General features: G+C 38.3%; 1 protein-coding gene across 1 annotated transcript; it reads left to right on the top strand.

The window, feature by feature from the left end:
• The first annotated feature begins 7 nt into the window (after positions 1–7).
• prox2 (prospero homeobox 2) lies at positions 8–17,044 on the top strand. Its single transcript, XM_036593444.1, has 6 exons — positions 8–111; positions 1,941–3,556; positions 5,180–5,287; positions 10,517–10,711; positions 16,247–16,410; positions 16,809–17,044. The coding sequence occupies exons 2-6, from the start codon at positions 2,042–2,044 to the stop codon at positions 16,816–16,818; spliced, it is 1,992 nt and encodes a 663-aa protein (XP_036449337.1). The 5' UTR covers positions 8–111; positions 1,941–2,041; the 3' UTR covers positions 16,819–17,044.
• The last annotated feature ends 4,046 nt before the right edge of the window (positions 17,045–21,090 follow it).

Genomic DNA, 21,090 nt, shown 5'->3' with positions numbered 1-21,090 from the left:
AGTTGGCCTTGCCTGTGCTCTGATGCTCAGGCTCCTCCTCTCCATCCTGCAGAGGGGTTGGAGGCGCAGCCCACCGGCTCTCACTGCCACTCACACCGCGCAGAGCAACAGGTAAGACGGGCTTTCTCCTCGCTCTTCCCTGCTCTTCCGAGGCTGTTTTATCTCATCAATGGCCTGTGCAACTTTGAAAGCCTTTAGCTGTTTTCATAGCGGTTTGCATGTTAAAATTATGTTGCATACTTTGTAGACTTTGGGAAATTTTTGTTGCCATTTTCAAAGCCTTCAGACGATCTGCAAGTGAACTATTATCTTGAGCATATTTTAGCTAAATTATATATGGCACAGTTTTGAAAATGCTTTACAGAGAATATAAGCAATAACAATGAAGAATATTGTTGTTATTGAAGATTATTATTATTATTGTTATTAATAATAATAATAATAATAATAATATTGTGGATACACAGTGTGGTCAGTGATCATTGCTGGAAATTTATTTTCTACATTTATTTATTAATCTACAAGCAGTAATTCTTTTGAGGAAAACTGAATATGAATTTACAATTCACTGAATGTGCTGTATTCCATTTTGCTGAGCATTACAAATGAGTTACAGATTTACTGTTGTATGTTATACAACATAACATACTGCTTCTCAAAGCAGAATACAAAACAGTTGCAAATTATAGAGATTCAAAGAAATAGATTTCTATGTACTGTTAACCTAAACATATAAATGTATATATGTATATATGTTTAGGTTTAAGAGTTATACTGAATTAGATATAAAGGTGTACATTTCATTTCCGCATTGTTTTCTGTAAGTCTCTTCGTTTAAGGTCCCTGTTGGTAACCGATCATTCCCTGCATGTTTGCTATGATATTCCATTTAAACATCACAAGTGATTCCACATTTCTTAAATACATTCTGTGGTAGAAGAGAGAAAAAGAGATAAAAATGTTTAAATATTACTAATTTGATATTTACAGACATTTGAGAAAATGGGATTTGATTATTTGTAAAATAGAAATTTATTTTTTTATTCACTTCAGTTATTCAGTAGCCTTTCATCTAATTGTTTTATCAGCTTAATACTTGCTTATTAATTGTATGAACAAGGTTCATCATCAACAATCATTGATCCCTTTTTTGTCACTGCGTACTCACCTATTATTTCATTCTGTATTCTATATTCAGTCTACCTAAAGCTGGAGAAAAAACAGCTGCTTTAGCTCCTTTTTTGTCTTTTTACATAAAAAAAATCTATTTATTAAATACAACTTTGTCTTCTGCTGTATAATATGTATAAACTAAATTGTATGTAGCTGGTAAAAGGCATTGTAAACTAAGTTAAAAAGGATTAACAGTGTGTCTTACTAACACTGATAAAATGAAACACATCTTCGTGTTTCTCATAAAGGTAAAGTACCTCTTACATTTGCTTGCAGACAGGTTTGTTTATGAAGCGTTTTTCTTTATTTTACACTAATATTTTCCATGCTTTAAAATAAGAGCAAAGACATAAAAATTGTAAAATAACATGCATGGTGGAATTATGCCATGAGGAAAAAAGTATTAGAAATCAAAACTATCTTCTTTCTTAGAATTTTCAAAGTAGAAGAATCCCTGCCTTAATGTAGCTTTGCACACTCTTGGCATTCTCTCAAGCAGCTTTATGAGGAGCCACCTGGGATGCTTTTCCAGCAGTCTTAAAGAAATTCCCACATATGCTGAGCACTTGTTGGCTGCCTTTGAAAACAAAATTCAAGCATTTTAGTGTAAACCCTTAGATCACAATGTCTTGAAGATTATGAAAAACATACTTTCAGTCAGGTCAAATGTCTGACTGGTATTGTACGTGATTTTCTAAGAGTGTGAAAATGCCTCTAATATTAATAATAACAACTAATTTATTTATTTAAATTGCTTTTTGTTTTAGGTACACCAAATTAATAGCCTATTTGGAGTCACTGTACTGCGCAATTCGTTGGTTAACTGAAGTATTGAGTTTAATAAAATTGAATTGAACTGATTGCAAACATGAATCTAACTCCACCGGACCAAAGCATTCATAAGCCTAATGATGGTTGTCTGGAGGACAGCAAAGCAGACCTGATGCTGCCCTGTTTTCGCAGAGGCATGTATGAGGAACCTCTCTCTTCTTACCACAGTGGATCCCTGATCTCTCATCTCCTGCGAAAAACCATCCACAGCAAGCGGCCCGCTCTCAACAGCGGCCACCTCTACTTGCCGCCCTCCTCCGTATCTGGAGCTGGATTGGTTGATTCAGGATCCACCTTGGCTGAGTCTGCTCAGGAGGATCGGAGTAGCATGTCTTCCAAGGACAGCCTGGGGGAGTCATCGTCCCCTGGGGGTCACCCATCTGGAATGAGCGCCGAACCTGAACGCCCACTGAGCGAGCACCTCCAGGCCAAACGGGCCAGAGTGGAGAACATCATACGTGGCATGGCAGGTTCCCCTAGTGACAGATCACATGGAGAAGGAGATGGCGTGGAAGGTGAAGCCGGCAGGTACGGCACAGAAGTCTACAAGGAGAGCAAGCGCAAGCGGAAGCTTCCGCAGCACCAGGAACACAGTCATTCTACAACTTTGACCATGACTAGCAGCGCTAATACAAGCAAAGATGAAGAGTGCCACAAGCTGAGAGAGCAACTCCAGAGCATGCAGCGCCTTTTGCGCCAACTCCAGGAGAAATTCCTCCAGATGTATGACCATGGTAACTCTGAGAACGAAGAGAAAGGGGAAGGAGATTTTCAGGAAGACATCAGTGAGGCGCAGCTGGATTTGAGCATCGACTCTGACAACAAAAGGATTGGCAACAAGGAGAGAATGAAAGCGGACGGCAGCTATCTGAGCTCAGAGAGAGATCAAAAGAGCCTACAGGAGATGCTGAAGTGTGAGCTGTCCAGGGCTGTAAGTGAAAGTGTTGATATGGTGTTCAGAAAGCTCTCCATGACCCTGTCGCCACAGCCACAAGTATGTCAAAGCCCAGAATACACAAATGTGGAGAAACGAGCCCAACAAGCCTGCGCTCCAGAGCTGTCCGACTCTGAAGATGTCTCAAAGTCCAGGCCTCTGGAGTTCTATGAGAGCACCCCCGCCCCCAGCCCAGAGCACCAGACTGAAGCTTTGTCCCTAGTGGTCCGGAAACCCACTCTGAACCAGTTGAGCTCAGTAAGCCAGCAGGTGAAGAGGCCATATCCACTCCACCAGGCTCCCTTCCAGTTCAGTTACAGTGCCCCCCTCCATGACAGCCAGATCTTGGAGCATCTCCTGAAGTATGGACCTCATGCTAATTTCGGTGGGATCCCTTGCCTCCCCCCGTCCCTGGACCGGTCGTCCCCAGATTCAATGGACCTTCCTTGGGAAAGCATTGCCATGAGGTCCAAGGTAAGCTCTGGGCACCTTGGCCAGCACCATCGCCCTGGGGCACTCGGACAAGTCACAGTAGACAGCCTGTGCCTCCCTCACGTTAAGATGGAGTGCGGTGACCTGCAGAGCATGGCAGAGAGGAGCACCTTCATGTCACTGAATATATCCTTTTTCAAAGCTCACTCAGTGGAGGCTGACATTTTGTTTTGTAATGAAACAGCAGTGACAAATTGACCATATGCAGTATATTATTAGCAGCATTATTTGCAAGAAAATGTTGTGTTGCACATCCTTTTAAGTGAATACTTGTGCAAATACCCATGCATTTGGCTTAACTACTTTGAAACTGCCTTGCTTGTTCTTTAATTTACTGTTATTTGCCATGTGGTAGTATATATGAGATTTAACACAGAGGAACAGCTGAACAAACTACCAGCTCTGAACCCTACCTTGGTGAACAATGACTCGTTGAATTGAGTGCTGCGCTGAGCAGTTCCACTAACACAGACTTCAAGGAGAATTTTTACTTTGATCTCGGTAACCCTAAAGAAAATTGTAGCATCTTCTTTAATCTGGGCCCAGTAATGACTTTAAGTCCAGAAAAAGACAAATAAAAAGGAATACAAGGCTTTGATAAGAATTGTCAGGAACAAAAGCCAATTTTCAAAGGCAGAAAAAGCAGCAGTTTCTGTTCAGGAAATTCTCTTGATTTTTTTTCTCTTGACTTGAAAAGGTGCGGAATATGTTTCTGTACTCTCAATGTGATTGGAATGGATCAGAGAGGTCACTTTCGGTTGTTTGTGAAAAGGAAGCTCTCCGCTGTCATTATTCTTCAACCTTGGTGCCTGGCATACAGCATATATTGTTATGTACACATGTTTCAGAGCATTGGACGTTTGGCCTTTTATCATCATTAAATTCCACACGAGAGTATTTTTGAAAGGATGATTACCACAGTGGTGAATTTCACTTTTTTCACTGTTATTGCAGCTCCAGCGAGTGGTCAGAGCTGGACTCCATCCATGGACGGAGTGATTTAAGATGCATTATCAGCTCTCTTTCAGGATGTGCTTTATCTTTCCTCTGCGTTGGGCTACAGCATGCTTCTCTTTGAACAAATTCTCATCAATCTTTTATTTCAGTATCCCCATTTCAAAGGCACTGTTTCCTAATAAATGCCTGCTCTGTTATGACCTTCCAGTGGATAAGAAGCTATTACCTGAGGTGTGGTTCCTTTCTATACAGTGAACGGGAAGAATGCAGGCGGACCCTTCCTCGATTTAAACAATTAGAGAGTTTTTAAGTGCTGCTGCGGGTGTAAGAGATCCAAATTGCGTTTGGTCTTCTCAGTGTTTTGGCAACAAATCAGTTACTATTGGTGGACATGAAACTAAATGCGTTCAGTGGAAGTCTCTAATTGAAGTCCCTAATCTAATTTGTTTAGCTCTTTTTTCCAATTAGCACATGCTGTTGTGTGTTAATTGACTCTATGGTTGGAGTAGGGCTGTCTAAATATATTTCATTTGTGCTGCACAGTAAAGTCACCAGTGTCAAATTAAATCCTCCAGAGTTAAAGAGAGTTGCATATGTGGTTGCGTGACTAAATTTAATACCAGTGAATGTACTGCATCTAACGGAAGTATACAGGTCTGACACTTTTTTTGGTTGAGTGAATCATCTCATGCATTGTTAAATATGTCTCAAAGTAAATTATTTTTACGTTTCTTCCTTTGCAAAATGAATATGTATCTCTGTAAGCGATTGTTCGGTCCTTAACTGTGCTACATCCAAGAGGGTCTAACCCCCAACCATCTGAAGAAAGCCAAACTGATGTTCTTCTACACACGCTACCCAAGTTCAAACGTACTGAAGACCTTTTTCCCTGACGTCAAGGTACACCATACATCTGCACACAATCTCCTTTGTCTTTGTCAAAGCCGCTTCCTTTCTGTTAACTTCAAATACATATTTTTATATAGATGTGATTTATTTTTTATGGATTTTTCCTGTCTAGTCTATCACAGAAGCATATACTGGGTCAGTCAAAAGTCTGGATGTGCCTGCTTGTTGAAGAGATTTTCTTATTTCTACTATTTTCCACATTTTAGAATAACATTGAAACTATGAAATAACACAAACAATTATGTGGTGACAATAAAAATGTTACATCAAAAATTTTATTTTAGTTTTTTCAGAGTAACTCACCATTTGCCTTTGCATACACTTGGCATTCCCTTATGCAGCTTCATCAGGAGCCATCTGGGACGCTTTTCTGTCTTGAAGAAGTTCCACATATGCTGAGCATTTGTTAGCTGCTGAAAACTACAGTTTGTTTAAAAAAATATTGAGACAATATTTGAAGGAGACCTACATAAGGACTTCATGTCACATGCATGAGCACTACATAACATTTAGAAACTAATACTTTATTTTTATTTATAAACCACTTATGTTCGTATGAGCAAGAAGACATAAGATGTTTTAGTAAGTAAATGACATTGAATTGACATTACAAGTCTTAAATGAACCCCTTAAATGGCCTGGGCCTAGCTCAGCCAGTTTGCATTGAAGTCCCTGTAGTTACTAAATAATAAGCCTTAGTATGTAATAAGCCTGGGGTAATGGGGTTACAGTGAAAGGCATTTGTTCTATTTATAACACTGTTATGAAGCATCATTCTCATGTAACTGAGCTTACAAGGTATATACCTAATTAAAGGAATTAAAGCTGTTCATTAACATGCAAATATTACTTTTTAAATATCTGAAATGCCTATGCATATTTCATAAAGTCATTATGTAGGTATCCTTTAAATAAACAAAAAGCACTGATTTATAAATCTTCCCTGACCTGTATTTGAACAAAAACAGTACAAAGACAAGATATGTAATGTTTTGCCCTTTCAACTTCATTATTTTTTATAAATATACACTCATTCTGAAATTGATGCCGACAACACGTTCAAAAAATTCAGCATGAGGCAATTTAAGAACATTGTGGAATGTTAAAAAAAATCTTTTAAAAAAGGGTCATTCTCAGCACTGCAGTGACACTCATGTGGTGGTGGTAGCATGTTTGTGTTGCGTTGATACGAGTGGATCAGACACAGCAGTGCTGCTGGAGTTTTTAAGCACTTCACTGTCACTGATACTCTCAGAACAGTCCACCAACCAAAAATGTCCAGCCAGCAACAACCTTTGGGCAGCGTTCTTGTGAGCACTGATGAAGGACTAGAGGATGACCAACACAAACTGTGCAGCAGCAGATGAGCTACTGTCTCTGACTTAACATCTACAAGGTGGACCAACAAGGTAAGTGTGTCTAATAGAGTGGACAGTAAGTGGACACAGTGTTTAAAAACTCCAGCAGCACTGCTGTGTCTGATCCACTCGTACCAGCACAGCACACACCACCACATTAGTGTCACTGCAGTGCTGAGAATGACCCACCACCAAATAATACCTGCTCTGTGGTGGACCTGTGGTGGTCCTGACTTTATTAAAGAACAGGGTAAAAGGGGGCTAACAAAGCATGCTGAGAAACAGATGGATTACAGTCTGTAATTGTAGAACTACAAAGTGCACCTATATAGTAAGTGGAACTGATAAAATGGACAGTGAGTGTAGACAGAGACAAAGAGGTGGTTTTTAATGTCATGGCTGATCATCATAACAGTTATTAATAGTCTTTCTTATTTCTACTTAATTATGATCAAATTTATCTTTATTTAGGTATTTAGCTAAAATATTTTGGTGTATTCTGTTCACCAAGTTTTGTGTATGAATTGTTGTATGTGTTCTATAGCCTCCCTGGTCCCGCCCACTTGTCAGACCAAATTTGCACTCCTGTTTCATATACACATGTACAAACAAGCAATTTAACTGCTTTTATTCAACTTATATTAATAATATTTAGTTTTGATCAATCAACAGCACTATTTATTTTAAAGGGTTTCATTCCAAAACACATTATAGGCCACGTTTAAGATTTTTTTCATGATATACAGTATGTCGAGAGTGGGCTTTACATGTAAAAGAAATATCAATATTATTTCTAATGCTACTTTTATTAGGGACATAAAGATGTTTTACATTATTCATCAACTGTTATTCTTTTCAAAAAATGATGGATATACAGCATTTTGAAATGAATCTCTTTATTTGTCTTAGAAACAAATCCCAAGCATTTAAGTGTAAGTCAGTATGTCTTTATGATTATGAAAAAAAGGAGCCCCTGTTTGGAAAAATTGTGGGCTAAATTTTGCAGAAAAATGTCATATTTAAGTTTGTTCCCTGTAGAGTTATTTTCACAAAAAAAGACAAATTTGCAGACATTGTTTGGTGTGTCTAAACTTTTGACTGGTATTGTAGTTGCAGCTTAACAAAATGTAAACTGTTGTCACTAAATTCAGTGTCATTACTGCATTTAAAACTGAATCAGTCCCAATTACACTGTTTTCCAACACAGAACTTCACAAACTAAATATCAGGTATGAGTTTAAGGCTCACTGAAAGGCTTTAGGGCTTCAGGACTTTAGGTGACAGGGGCTCCTGGTTTATCTTTAACACAGGTTTAAAAAAGTTCCTCAAGTCAGCAAAAGAAGACAAAAAGAGAAAGGAGATGAGGCTGCTGCCTTCTGTGTTCAGAGTTAACCCCTCAGTGCTGTGCAGCCAGCAACCTCTCAATAGGCAACAATAGAGCTGTGCTGAACGCTGGAAAGAAAAGAGGAGTTTAGGCCCTGCAACAACAACCTGTACTAGCATAACATCCTGTGAGTGTGCTATACGTCCTGAGGCACAAAACTGGGGATGACTCATCTAAACCGGCAAAAAGCAACACTTTTTTGGAAGGGTTTATTGTCTGTCACATACTCAGAGGTGTAGTGTTCCATAATTGGTCTTATAAACGTTATAAACAGGGAAGGCTGGGCTTTGGAAATGTGGTGACTATTTTTTTTTATTTAGTGAGCTATATTTGTGCTTTACAGTAGAGAGCAGACAGAATTTTGTTTTATATTGCTTCCATTTATTAAAACCTTCAGGGCTCAGTAACAGCACTGGTATTTTCTATCCAACTGCATAGCACGATGCACTAGTTTTACTATTTCCCATATTTTAGAGTAATAGTAAGCAGTGAACGAGCACATGTGGAATTATGCATTGACCAAAAAACTCTTGAACACATCAAAACAATCTTATATTTTAGACCTTTCAAAGTAGCCTCTCTTTGCCTTGATGACAGATTTGCACATTCTTGGCAGCTTCACAAGGAGCCACCTGGGATGCTTTTCCAGCAGTCTTGAAGAAATTCCTGCACATGTTGAGCATTTGTTAGCTGCTTTGACTGGAGCAGATAATAAAAAACATACATATATTTTAATTTAGAGGTTTTGTTTTGTAAACAACTTTATACATACATATAAACATTGAAATTGACATTTGTCTTAGAAATAGGTTTCAAGCATTTAAGAATAAGCCTTAAATGGCAATTATAAATAAATATACACTGAATTGTGTGTCTTTTAACTCATATTGTATTATTAAAATGTTACTAAGCTCAGTTATGCACAAAGGAGCTACATACATTATTGTCCATAAATCAGAGACGACACTTTATTTCCTAAATTTCCAAACAAAACAACTATGAACTTTTCTTTATCAGGAAAACAAGCAGAATATAATATCAGTGTTCCAGTATTTAGTGTGGTCACTCTCAGCCTTCATTACAGCTTCCATTCCTTCAGGAGACTCTTTCAGTTTTTCAAAGAATCTGCAGAGATATTTTTCCACACCTCCAAAGTTCAGTCTTAGAAGTTCTCAATCCAAGTAATCTTTGTCTAATTTGTTTGCTTTTCTCAGTAACAGCTTCTTAACAGCTAACACATCCTTTTAGACCCATAGTGCTGAGTTGTCTTCTCACAGTGGAAAAACGGACAGAAATGTTTGTGATTTTTTTTGATCTGAAGCAAGAGTGGAGCTTGATTTTCTCCTCTCTCTTAAAGATGAAAGCTTTATGTTCTTCCACTTTTTTTTCCTTTCTCTCTTCCTTATGTTGCCCTTCTTTTAAGCAAGTGGATTATCTAATCGTATTGTCATTTATAACAGAAACTTTTATCTGTGAAATAACATTATGGAAAAAGGAACAACATTTTTAACTTTAATATGTACATATATATTAATGTAACAAGATTTTATCAACTAATTTGAGACAGTTTCTATTGGCACATTCATCATGAAGTGTTCACATGATGTAAAAGGCAGCTGGTGTTTTCAATAGCGGGAAAAATGGATTTATGACATTTTGACATGGCTGCAGCAAAATGTGACTGCAATCGAACTTTCCATGTCATTAAACGATTAGCTCTTACAGACGCGTCTTTGGAATAGTGAGTAGGGCGACTGCTATAGAGCAGGTTGGCAGACAGCATCCTGTCTGGTGTGGCTCCTTCCACCCCTGCAGCACTTCCTGCTGGGGCTGATGGGACTGTTGGGTTCCCCTGACCTCCAGAGGTCGGCGAGGAGAGCCTGGCCGAGTCTCCTCCTTGTCCAGGGCCGACCCTTGTGTGGGAAGTGACGGTGAACAAAGGCAAAGCTAATCCCAGTGTCTGATTCCATTCCTATCAGCCAAAGTCACTGAGAGGGAAGCTTCCTTCTGGCCTCTTACACAGTGGCTTTCTCACCCGGTGCACAGCGAGGGAAGAAATGTCTTTGATGGCGGTTCAGCCCTTGGGCGTTTTTTTTCCTCCCTCCTTTTTTCTTTCTCTCAGTTTTTGGATGAGCAGATATAATAACAAGGCTAATGTCAAGACTGAGTTTAGCCCAGTGTTTTTATAGCTGCTAGTTTAGGGGCAATAAGCTGGTGGGAACGAGGAATTGGGTAATGACTTAAAAAGATCGATGAGCACTCATGAAACAGACCATATAATCAATGATAACAGTGTGACAGATAAGAATGCAAATGCTTTTGCATTCATTTTGGCCACAAAAGAAGAACTTGACCACAGAAAGGAAAAGTGAGCAATATGAGTTACCTAATTAATGAAGGAGTTATTATTTAATGCATTTTTGGCTTTTGTTGATGTTATCTGACTTGTCTTCCCTCTCTTTTCTTATCTGTTTTCAGTTTAATCGCTGCATCACCTCCCAGCTTATTAAGTGGTTCAGTAACTTCAGAGAGTTCTACTACATACAGATGGAGAAGTTTGCCCGCCAGGCCATTGTGGATGGTGTGAGTGATGTGAAAGACCTGGCTGTTACCAGAGACTCTGAACTTTTCCGCGCTCTCAACATGCACTACAACAAAGCCAATGACTTCCAGGTACTTCTTCCTTCTCTACAGGCTGTAATGAGTCAGTTACATTACAAATTAAGACAAATGATACTGCGTGTATTATGGCACGCTGTATTCATTTTTGGTTTTGGAACCAATTCAGAATTTAAAGGGGAATTCCAATGATTTTTAAAATGTCTGCATAATTCAGTGATTGAAATGTAAACATAGTCATTCAGAGTGGTTTGATGTGAAATGGTTAATTTGTAGAGAAACTTACTGACTTACTGACAGTGATGGGAACCAGGGGTCCTGACGTCTACAACACAAATATAGCAATTTTATTTACCATCCAAAACCACCAGTTTTTTTTATATGTAATGCTGGTGATGGTAAAATAAATCTGAAAAAGAGTTTTCTTTGGGACTATTTTGCCTTAGAACACCCTTCATGTATCCTTCCACCATGCATAGATTAAAATCAATTGATTACGTTTTAGAGTAAAACTTTATCACTAAACTACTGTCTCAGACATCAGGCTGAGTATTCACCATCATTTAAGGTAATAACTTTCTGTGAGGTGAACGTCTGGTTTCTGTCAGCACTACTTTGAACAATTCTGACTCAACCAGTTTCTCTAGAACGAAACATTTCACACCAGACCACTCTGAATGTCTCAGCCATTTAATTACGCCAAAATAATTTAATAATGCAGACATTTTGAAAAATTGGTTGAGTTTCCCTTGAAGCTTCAAAGCAGAATTAAAGTGTCTGCATGTCCTGATGGTTTTGCTGTTTGCTTATCCTAGTGCACTAAAACAAGTGATGCATTAAAATTACTTATACATGTGCAAAGACTTAAAATAAGTGTATTTTTACAATAAATAGGAGAAAATAGACTTAAAAAGCTATTAATATGGGAAATGAGTGTTTATTTGCCCGAAAAAACACTAATATAACAGTAATACAATTAATGCAAGCTATTTGTAGTTATCATCAATAACCTGGTTTGGCTAAGCAATACTTCATTGTGTTAAATCAAGTGTGCTGGTGATGGATTTTATCAAAGTGCATGTGATGGCTGGAGGCATTGAGGAGAAATCTAGAACAAAACTGTTCTTCTGATCAGTTCACAAGATATCAACTGCTTTTTTGTTACATTTCACTGTTTTTCTGGTGTTTTTTGCAAGAAAAACACACTTATTGCCCAGATTAATGGTTTGAAATGTGCTCAGGTAAGACTTTTGCACGGTACTGTACATCATATTATTACATCAATGCCATTATTTTCAAATATAAGTAAACAAAGACAAAATTGTGTTGATGCAATATATTTCATCCATATGGAAACCAACTAATTTCATTACATTTGTTTTTTTCACTGTATATATTTCATGAACAGCACAATGACTAACTATCCTTGTAAGTGTTAACAGTAAATCAGGAGAATTCCTTGCTGTAAGATCTTTTTCTATGCAGTACAGACTCATCATACAAAAAAAAGAAGAGAGGTAGAGGAGCTTGTGTGACACTGGCTGCAGTGTTCTAAATGCTAAAAATGGTGTATCCTAAAATGTCTATAGGTGTACGAGGTGTTCCAGCATTACATGCATGGCAGTACAATCAAAGAGGTGGGATTGGCAGCTTGAAGTGAATTAGCTTGAATGAGCATGAAGTGAATGAATGTTTTTCTCTTTCTCATAAATCATGTAGGCGTACACTGCAGAATGAAGTTTAAAATACAAATGTGAATCAACATTTAAAGTTTATCTAATGAGCTCTAACTATTTTGTATAAAAGGTTACCCAGTAAAATTTAACCCCAAAGTGAACCATTCTACTGCAAGAGCTGAGTAGTAACATAGTGGAAACACAGGATTAGGCCGTATGAGAGATGGTGTGAATGACGTCCATTTTTGGAGAATTTTGTGTGATGGTTTTCAGTGAACTGGAAAAGAATGATTTATATCTGATTCTAATAAGTGAACTAATATCTGTAAAATGGAGATATGTATATTAAGGATAAACACCTCCACCAAAAAATGACCAACCATCCAATCAAACAAACAGAATCTTAGGTAATACAGGCTGACATTTTTAGATGTACATTACAGGCCAAGAGGTTGAAGCAACTCTAACTGACTAAATGTCTGCAAAGTTTTATTACAGCCCTAATTATATTCACTAGATTCCCTGAATCAGATGCTCCTGAAGGCTTAATCAGTCATGAGTATTAAATTAGGAGTTTGTAAATAATTAAAAACTGGTGAATGTGAGGGGCTGTTATCAACAGACAGTGTGGAGCCTTTTCCCATAGAATAGACTAGAGTAAAATACTAAAATCAATCACTGCACCAATGCAATATTTTACATAAACGTCTTTGGTTAAACAAGATGTCAGTGTTAGTAATTTGTTTTACCAATTTGACTTTATTTTTTAATTTTTTTAAAAAGTCACAGCTTGCTTCTATTCTTTTGGCCTGCTGTGTAAATGATCATTAGCCTATAAGATATAAGATAAGATAAGATATATAAGAAAAGGCAAGAACATATACAGCGTAAATAAATCCACTCCTGTCTAAAAATCCAGTCCTGGCTAAATACTTTGGAACAAATAAATAAAGTTTTTAAATAACTTAAGTCTGGGAGGAGGGCCATGCCTCAAGCTCCTACTTCTTCCAATGTAATATCCTATAAATTTTCATCTCTGCCTTCCATTTCCTGTGACGAAGTTTTCACACCCCACTCCCGACTCATCTCCTGTCTGTTCCTCGGTGCTCTCTCAGTCCTATCTCTGTTCATCAAAAGGTGAGGATCCAGCCTTTTAGCTTAAAGCAGAACTCCAGCCAAAGTTCTCCTTCAGTCACACAGCATCTTCCCATACTACAACCATACAGCAAAAGCATTATCCAAATATGCAAACAATTGAGAATGTAGATGTAATGTCTACAACAAGTTTAAGAGCCCAAAGCAGAGTTGATACTCAAAGTATCCACACTGGGGCCTTCAAATCTGAGAAAGTCATGGCAAAGATCACAGAGGGGGAAAAGGGAGTGCTTTAAAATGTAAACAGCCATGTGTAAAAGTTTGAACATCCCCATTCAAATGACATGTTTTGCTGATTTTCTAAGTGAAAGTAAGTTAACACATCCTCTACAGAGAACACACTTTGGCATTTTCTGCTCATTTTAGTGCACAATTTCTGTTTGTTTTCTGAGTTTAACAAATTGGAAAAACAAAATATAAAATACAAAATGTGCCATATTTTAATTTAATTCAATTCAAGATTTATTTATGTAGCACTGAATGGTCATCATGAACCAGCTTTACATCCCAGTCCAAACCACAGATGAGCAAGCTGAGTGGCAGTGGTAAGAAAAACTCCCTAAGAGTAAGAGGAAGAAAACTTTAGAGCACACAAAACTCAAAGAGGAATCGTCCTCTGATTAACACCAGATAGCAAAACAACACAATAACGCAATGTGATAAAGAAAAAAGAATTAACAATGAATATACAACAGTGAATATGGAATCAAGAAAAAATGAGCCTGTCATTGGACAGAAGTATTTAGGTAAACCTAAACTTCTACGTTTAGAGGCCTGTAAAAGTAACAAATGAGAAAATGATCTATGAAAACAAGTGACTACAGTTAGAATCTTATCACAGTGAAAATGAAATCCTTGAAAACCAAAGACTGCTGTTAGAAGCCTATCATGATGACACATTAGTATGAATATGTGAAAAACTCAGTATAGTGTGATGCAGATGAACAATGTTCAGATTTAATAGTTTTGTGTTTTCTTATATGTTAAATTCAACAAACAAGTAGTAATTGTACATTACAAAGTGTGTTCTCTGTAGAGGATGTGTAAACTTTTTTCCACTTAGAATATCACCAAAATGTCATTTCACCAGGGGGCCCAAACTTTTGCATACGACTGTACATCAGCATATGCAGTTAGCACTCAGAGGAAACAGTAAAGGGCCCATATTCTACATATTTCTTGTATTCTGGTTTTTTCCCTGAGGTCCACTCACGTTTATGTGGGTTTATGAACAAAAACTCCTGTAATTCATTTTTACAGGACTGTTTTCCAAACTCAGGCTATTTTTGTTAATGCGCCTGTAAGAATGATGTATGTAAATGAGCTCTGTTCTGATTGGCTGCCCTATATCATGCCTCATTCAAAAGCAGTCCCGGCTGACACGCATCTTATAGCCTCTGCATAAATGGGTGGGGCTAAACTACTGTAGGCTGAATACGAGGATTTCTGTGACATCACAACTTCAACAATGTTCACATAGTACATTGAACACTTTTTGTTTGTTTTTCTATGATATGGGCCCATAAAGAGGGCTCTGTTAGTGATGATCTTCCTGACTCTAGTGAAGTCTTACTGAGTAAACAGTAACAGCTGGGATAAAAGTGACTTCCAAGATTTCTTGGATTATCAGCTGATTACTTTCATTCCAGTCAGTATCTTCCAGGTGATCTACTGTATATGTAAGATGCAGTTCCTCTGAGCAGTGATGTACTATAGTACCAGGTACTGGTGCAGTCAGTCTGTGATCATGTATGGCCAGTGTCCTCGGCCTGACCTGTGTGTCACTGCACCTGTGGCTGTGCGGCCTTTCGGGAGCCATTATCCAAGGGCCCAGCGCCGCTTTAGCCAACTGTGGGAAGAGGAAGCCACAGAATCCTGCTAAAACAACTCAGGATTAGGAGCTGGCCACGCCTGAGCGAGGCTGGGATTGCTACTGATGCGGAATGCTGAGAAAGAAGCCGCAGATTCCGAGGGCGAAGGGCCGGCCGATGGGAACGAGCTGAGACAGTTGTCTTTACCTTGGGACTAAGACATTCCTTTCCCAGGGCCTGCTTTTGTGCTTGGAGACTCAGGGAAAGAAAATAGCCTGTGCTGACCATCAACAGCTCGCTTAGCTATTCTATGGGAAATAATGGCACCAGATAGATCCTCTATCTTCCCACTGCCCCCTCCACCACCAGTCTGATCTCACCAAATGATGTGTCGCAAAAGTACAGACTAAATTCCTGGGAAGGGCCGGAGTTCTTTCATTCATTTTCCAAACAGTTAAGTTCGAAGCAACAGGCTACCAAAAATCAAAGCATCCGTCCACGCCGCTCCGCTAATGATTCTGACACTGTATTTGTTTTATACACACCGAGAACAAAGGCGAAAGGAGCAGTCTGTTTTGAAGTGAGTGCATTAAAGATTGCACATAAATATGGGGAGATCTACCGTGTTGGTTTAGAGTGCCGTGCTGATGAACAGTTTAAAAGAGAGGGAGAACACTCTTGCCTTTCGCCGTTCACTTCATGCCATCATGCTGCAACATCAAAGGCTGGAGGTTCATTTATTGATTTGGACCAGGAGTGGTTTGCCACTGGCTTCAACTGCTACCAGTGCTGAATATTATGAGCTTGCGTTCAGATGCCTGCATGCGATTCACCCGCTCCCTTTTTAAGAACTGGGCTCCTTTCATTTTTACATTGCTAAAATATAGGCTAGGCTTCATAGCTGCCCATCACTAAGACATTCTGTTTTATAATCCTCTGAACGACAGGTCCCTGACAGGTTCCTGGAGGTGGCTGAAATCACACTTCATGAATTTTATAACGCCATCTCCCTCAACAAAGACACTGACCCCTCCTGGAAAAAAGCCATTTACAAAGTCATCTGTAAACTGGACAGCGATGTTCCTGAGGAATTCAAGTCACCTTCGTACCTGTAGGTAAATTTTTTTGACTGAAACATGAAGATGTCTGTAGGGCCACAGGGTTTCTAGCTGATGAGGAGTCTGATAATTTCAGCTTCATGTTGACTTTGGAAGTAGTAGTGGTTATACCATATCTGAACCCTGATATAACCATCCCATAAACATGTCATATGCGATGTCATATGTGGTTATGAGCCGTCATGACAATTTTGGTTTAGTAATATAACAGTAGCATGTTACCATTAGCGATAACTGCCATGACAGATGCCATAATGTTTGATGTTATGTCAGCTTAAGTCACATGCTATTTGTTGTGTATTCTAGCTAGTGCTCATGACATTAAACATGTTTCATGTTATGTTATACTTTAATTGATCCTACAAGGTAAATTTGTTATTTCGCTGCCTAGCTATGCCTAGTCTGGGAGCAGCACAGCATCACCAGCAGAGCAGCGCTTCCTGGGACAGTGGGGATTGTAATTGCTTGACCAAGGGCACAGTCCGGAATACTCAGTTAGTCCTGGCATTTGAACCCACAACCTTCTGGTCGCTGGCTACCGGCCACTTATTATGACATCTGACATGTCATAAGTGTCTAACATGACATTTATATTACTGGACAAAATGTATCATGACAACTCATCACAGTTTATAACATCCAACATGACATGTTTTTGGCATAGTTATGTAAATGTTATGTATGTAGCAGGGATCATGTGAAGTGTTACCTGCTGCAAACTGGAAAGTCAATATATCCTCAATAAACTGTTTAAATGCATCTTTAAATGATTATATATGTAGCAGATTGATTCCATACAGTAGTCATGTTGCATCATGTTGACTCTGCCAACTTGGGTGATCCCAGATCATCTCAGAAAACGTAAGCTAATTTTGTTCTCCCTTATTTTATTTTTTAAGTGAATTGTACTTTGCTTTTATACTGCTGGAGTGTTTATTTGAAGTTTCGTTTGTGTTGTTTTATTTTTTGTCTGAAATAAAACAAAGAAAAGTGTTTAAGTAATTAAATGTGTTTAAGATGAAGTAATTTCCATGTGAACCTTTAAGTTGGGATATATCTGTGGAATTCTTAATGATTGTGATATAATGTGTATAGGCTGCGACTTTTATCTCATGAAGTGTCTGTACTGAATTCTAAATATGTCTGAATATATGCTTCTTAATGTAGTTGTGTAGTATGGTATTCTATGACAAATGAATCATTCAATGTATACTAGATTTGAGTATGCAGACAGGCAATAGTATGTGAAAAATAAACTTATGTGTGTCAAAACTCTTAATTTTTATGATTGATTTTAACAGGAGTTCATTAAAGACATTGGAGGATCCTTCTCAATTTTACCCTAATTTAATAAATATTACTTTAACTGTGTTAATCTGATTTTGAACTACTACTTGTATCAACAGCATTATGCAAAAGTGACAGACCCTTTTCAGTATTTAGTGTGTCTGGTCTTTGCCTTTATTACAGCTTTCATTCTTTTCAGGATCCTCGCTTTTAGGTTTTCAAAGAAAACTGCCAGGATATTTTCCGCACCTCTAAAGTTCAGTTGGTTACATTTTCTGCTTCACATGATCCAAGTTATCCCACATTCAGCAATGTTGAGGACTGGACTCTGTCCATTGTTTTGACACCAGCAGCTTCTTTGTTTGATGTACATATCATCTTTTTTCTCGATTTCATTTTCTCAGTAAGGGCTTCTTGACAGCTACACAACCTTTCACACTCATAGTGTTGCATTGTCTTCTCACAGTGGAAGGATGGACAGAAACACCTGTGGATTTTTTCAGATCTGAAGCAAGAGTGGAGCTTGATCTCTCAAAGACAACAGTTCTGTTTATCTGATAGGGACAGTTTTGGTGGTCTACCAGGTCTTGCATGGTTGTTAGTCTCATTTTCTCCGTATCTTTTCATCTTTTTTGAACTCCAAATTATTTTTTTGACTTGTTTTCCTCTGACTTTCGTCCTTATGCATGAGGATTGTCTAATAACTAATCAGAAATATCTCTTTAAAAATTTTTACTTAATGGCCATTTTGACTAAAACTTAAATGAAGGATGGTCTCTGACCTTTGCACAGTATTTTAGGTTTACTTTATCAATTCAACCCAAAATGCTGGACATTTGAATCTGAATTTTAACTGTGGTCACATTAACCATCTCTTTTTTAATTTGAAACAGTGGTAGGTGTTGATTGGTCATTCCTCTCTGAAACAAACCTGAAAACAGCTGCTGTCCTGTTTCTAGACCTCTCCCGCATGAGGGCCATTGAAAATATTTTTTACCCCATTGCAGTCTGCTAAGGTGCCACTAATCCATGACATAAAGGCTGCTGTTGAGAGTGCAGTAAAGTATGCTGCTCGCATTGTCCCCCGCAGCTGATTCAAGTCGCATTTCTAAGGCCCTCATTCATTGTGCGGCTTGGCACGAGCGCTCACAAGCGCCATGTCTTAAAAACAACAACAATGCATTCTATCCTCGTGAGTAATGCGCAACATGACCTCATAACAGAGATGTGCCACCCAAGCAGAATTCCAGCCACACGGCCACTTTTTTCCTCCAAGCCGCCGACTCATCACTCCTCACACCACATGTGCTGCTACCTCACCCTCTGGCCTCAGCTCTCTGTCCCCCTAACCTTGTTCCTTTAAGCCTGATGTGTTTTGATGGAGCAAAGCAGAGGATTAGAGAAAAGGAGTTTTTAACTGACAACCGTGCAAAACCTGGTAGACCACCAAAACTGCTCCCATCAGATAAACAGCACTTAAAGCTTTCATCTTTGAGAGAGGGGAGAAAATCAAGCTCTACTCTTGCTCCAGATCAGTTTCTGTCCTCCTTCCACTGTGAGAAGACAACTCAGCACTATGGGTCTGAAAGGATGTGTAGCTGTCAAGAAGCCCTCACTGAGAAAAGGACATAGACAAAAAAAGAAGAAAATTTGCATTAGAACACAAAACTGGACATCTGAGATTTGGAAGGTTTTATGGGCCGAGTCTAAATTTGTAAGTTTCAACTTCTAAGACTGAACTTTGGAGGTATGTAACTGTAATAAAGGCAAAGGGTGGACATATTATAAATAAAAAAAAAATGTATATTATATTCAGTTGCTGTTAACCCTTGTGTGGTGTTGATGTGTTTGTTACACGGAGGTCTGGTGGACCCACCACAACAATTTATGTAAAAATACCAGATGTTTAAAATATCACAAGCGGCCAACGTAGGGTTCTCCTTTAGCAGCTGTAGCCAGTCAGCAGCCTGTCCATGTTGTCCACCCTCATAAACACGCACATACATATACAAACACATACACACACAGACACACACACACGCACACACATATACAAACACATACACACACATACACACACAAACAGCAGGCCATGTAGGAGGAGAACAAAGTGAAGGGACACAGAGTCTCCACACTTTTGCTCTCTGCGGGTTCACCCAATACCACATGTGTAACATAAGTGTGTGTAGGGGTGAAAAGTGTGAAGTCATTGATAATGTGTTATTTTATATGTTCTTCACAGAAAATGTGCAAAGGCCAAGGAACCTGAGGTTGAAATAATAATAAATCATTAAGAAATCATTTTTTCTGGTAAACAATGAAAATGGGTCTCTCCAAAATGGTAAAAGGCAAAAAAATCTTCACCTTTAATGTAAAGAGATTTTATTCCAGGCAAACTTTTGAGCATTTGGAACATTTCTATTGGTAAAATTTTGACACAAGGCAATGGGCGGCTGCTCTGTACAAATAAAGTAGAAAAGTACAAGTTGAAAAGAAATGGAGATTAAAAAAAAGAGTTTCTTTTTTTGTTTGTTTGTTTTGGACAGTGACAATATGTTTTCTGCTTTTTTCTCTGATGCTAAAAAATGAATAACTTGTACTTAATGACCGTTTAACTAAGAATTAATTGGATGATCTATGACTTTTGCACAGTACTGTACTTTACAGCTCTATAAGCTTCCACTAAGTCTACCTGTTAGTTACACTAACAGTAGAGTTCAGAGAAACGCTCCAGCTTGTACCTTTAAATAGCAAAACTACGGTTACTTTCCTCTGTGGCTTGAGTGGCTGAAAGAAAGAGAAGTTTCCATTTGTGCACCACTGATTTATTTTATTTCACCTTTACTCAGTTCTTTGTACCAGTTGGTAATGATTCTCTTACACTCAGCTAGCAGCAGCGATGACAACATGAACACATTATACATGAGATAACTGCACACTCTGAAGATTGCTGCAATTTATTTCTGCAGTAACATGTTTCGTGTTAATGTTTTAATCAGAGACGCAGTAGGCTGCAACGCAAACACATTAAGCAGGAAACCCTGCAAGGCACCCAAGCAACAATTACATCTGAAAAGATAATATTAAAGAAATTAAAACATTAGTTTAATTGGCTTTGTGAGGAGGAGAGAAAAAAATGCGAACTGTGGTAATTATTTGGGAGACATTCTCTTTCAATTAGATCAATCTCCTCAACATAAATTGGTTTACATTTTCAATTAAAATGAACATAATTGTGCTGAAGTGTTTTGCTCAAATTAATTTGACACGACATTTTTACTGCAAGACATTATTTTGATTGCTGTGATGATGAAACCAAGGTGAAAAGTGTTGGAAATTGTTTTCAACTTAAGCTAAAGGGTCATTCTGTTTCATTTTCTTTTAAA

This window comes from Colossoma macropomum, unplaced genomic scaffold (genome assembly GCF_904425465.1).
Source record: "Colossoma macropomum unplaced genomic scaffold, Colossoma_macropomum, whole genome shotgun sequence".
Classification (NCBI taxonomy): domain Eukaryota; kingdom Metazoa; phylum Chordata; class Actinopteri; order Characiformes; family Serrasalmidae; genus Colossoma; species Colossoma macropomum.
The sequence above is the reverse complement of the archived record's forward strand: the minus strand, read 5'-3'. Positions and strand labels throughout refer to the sequence as shown.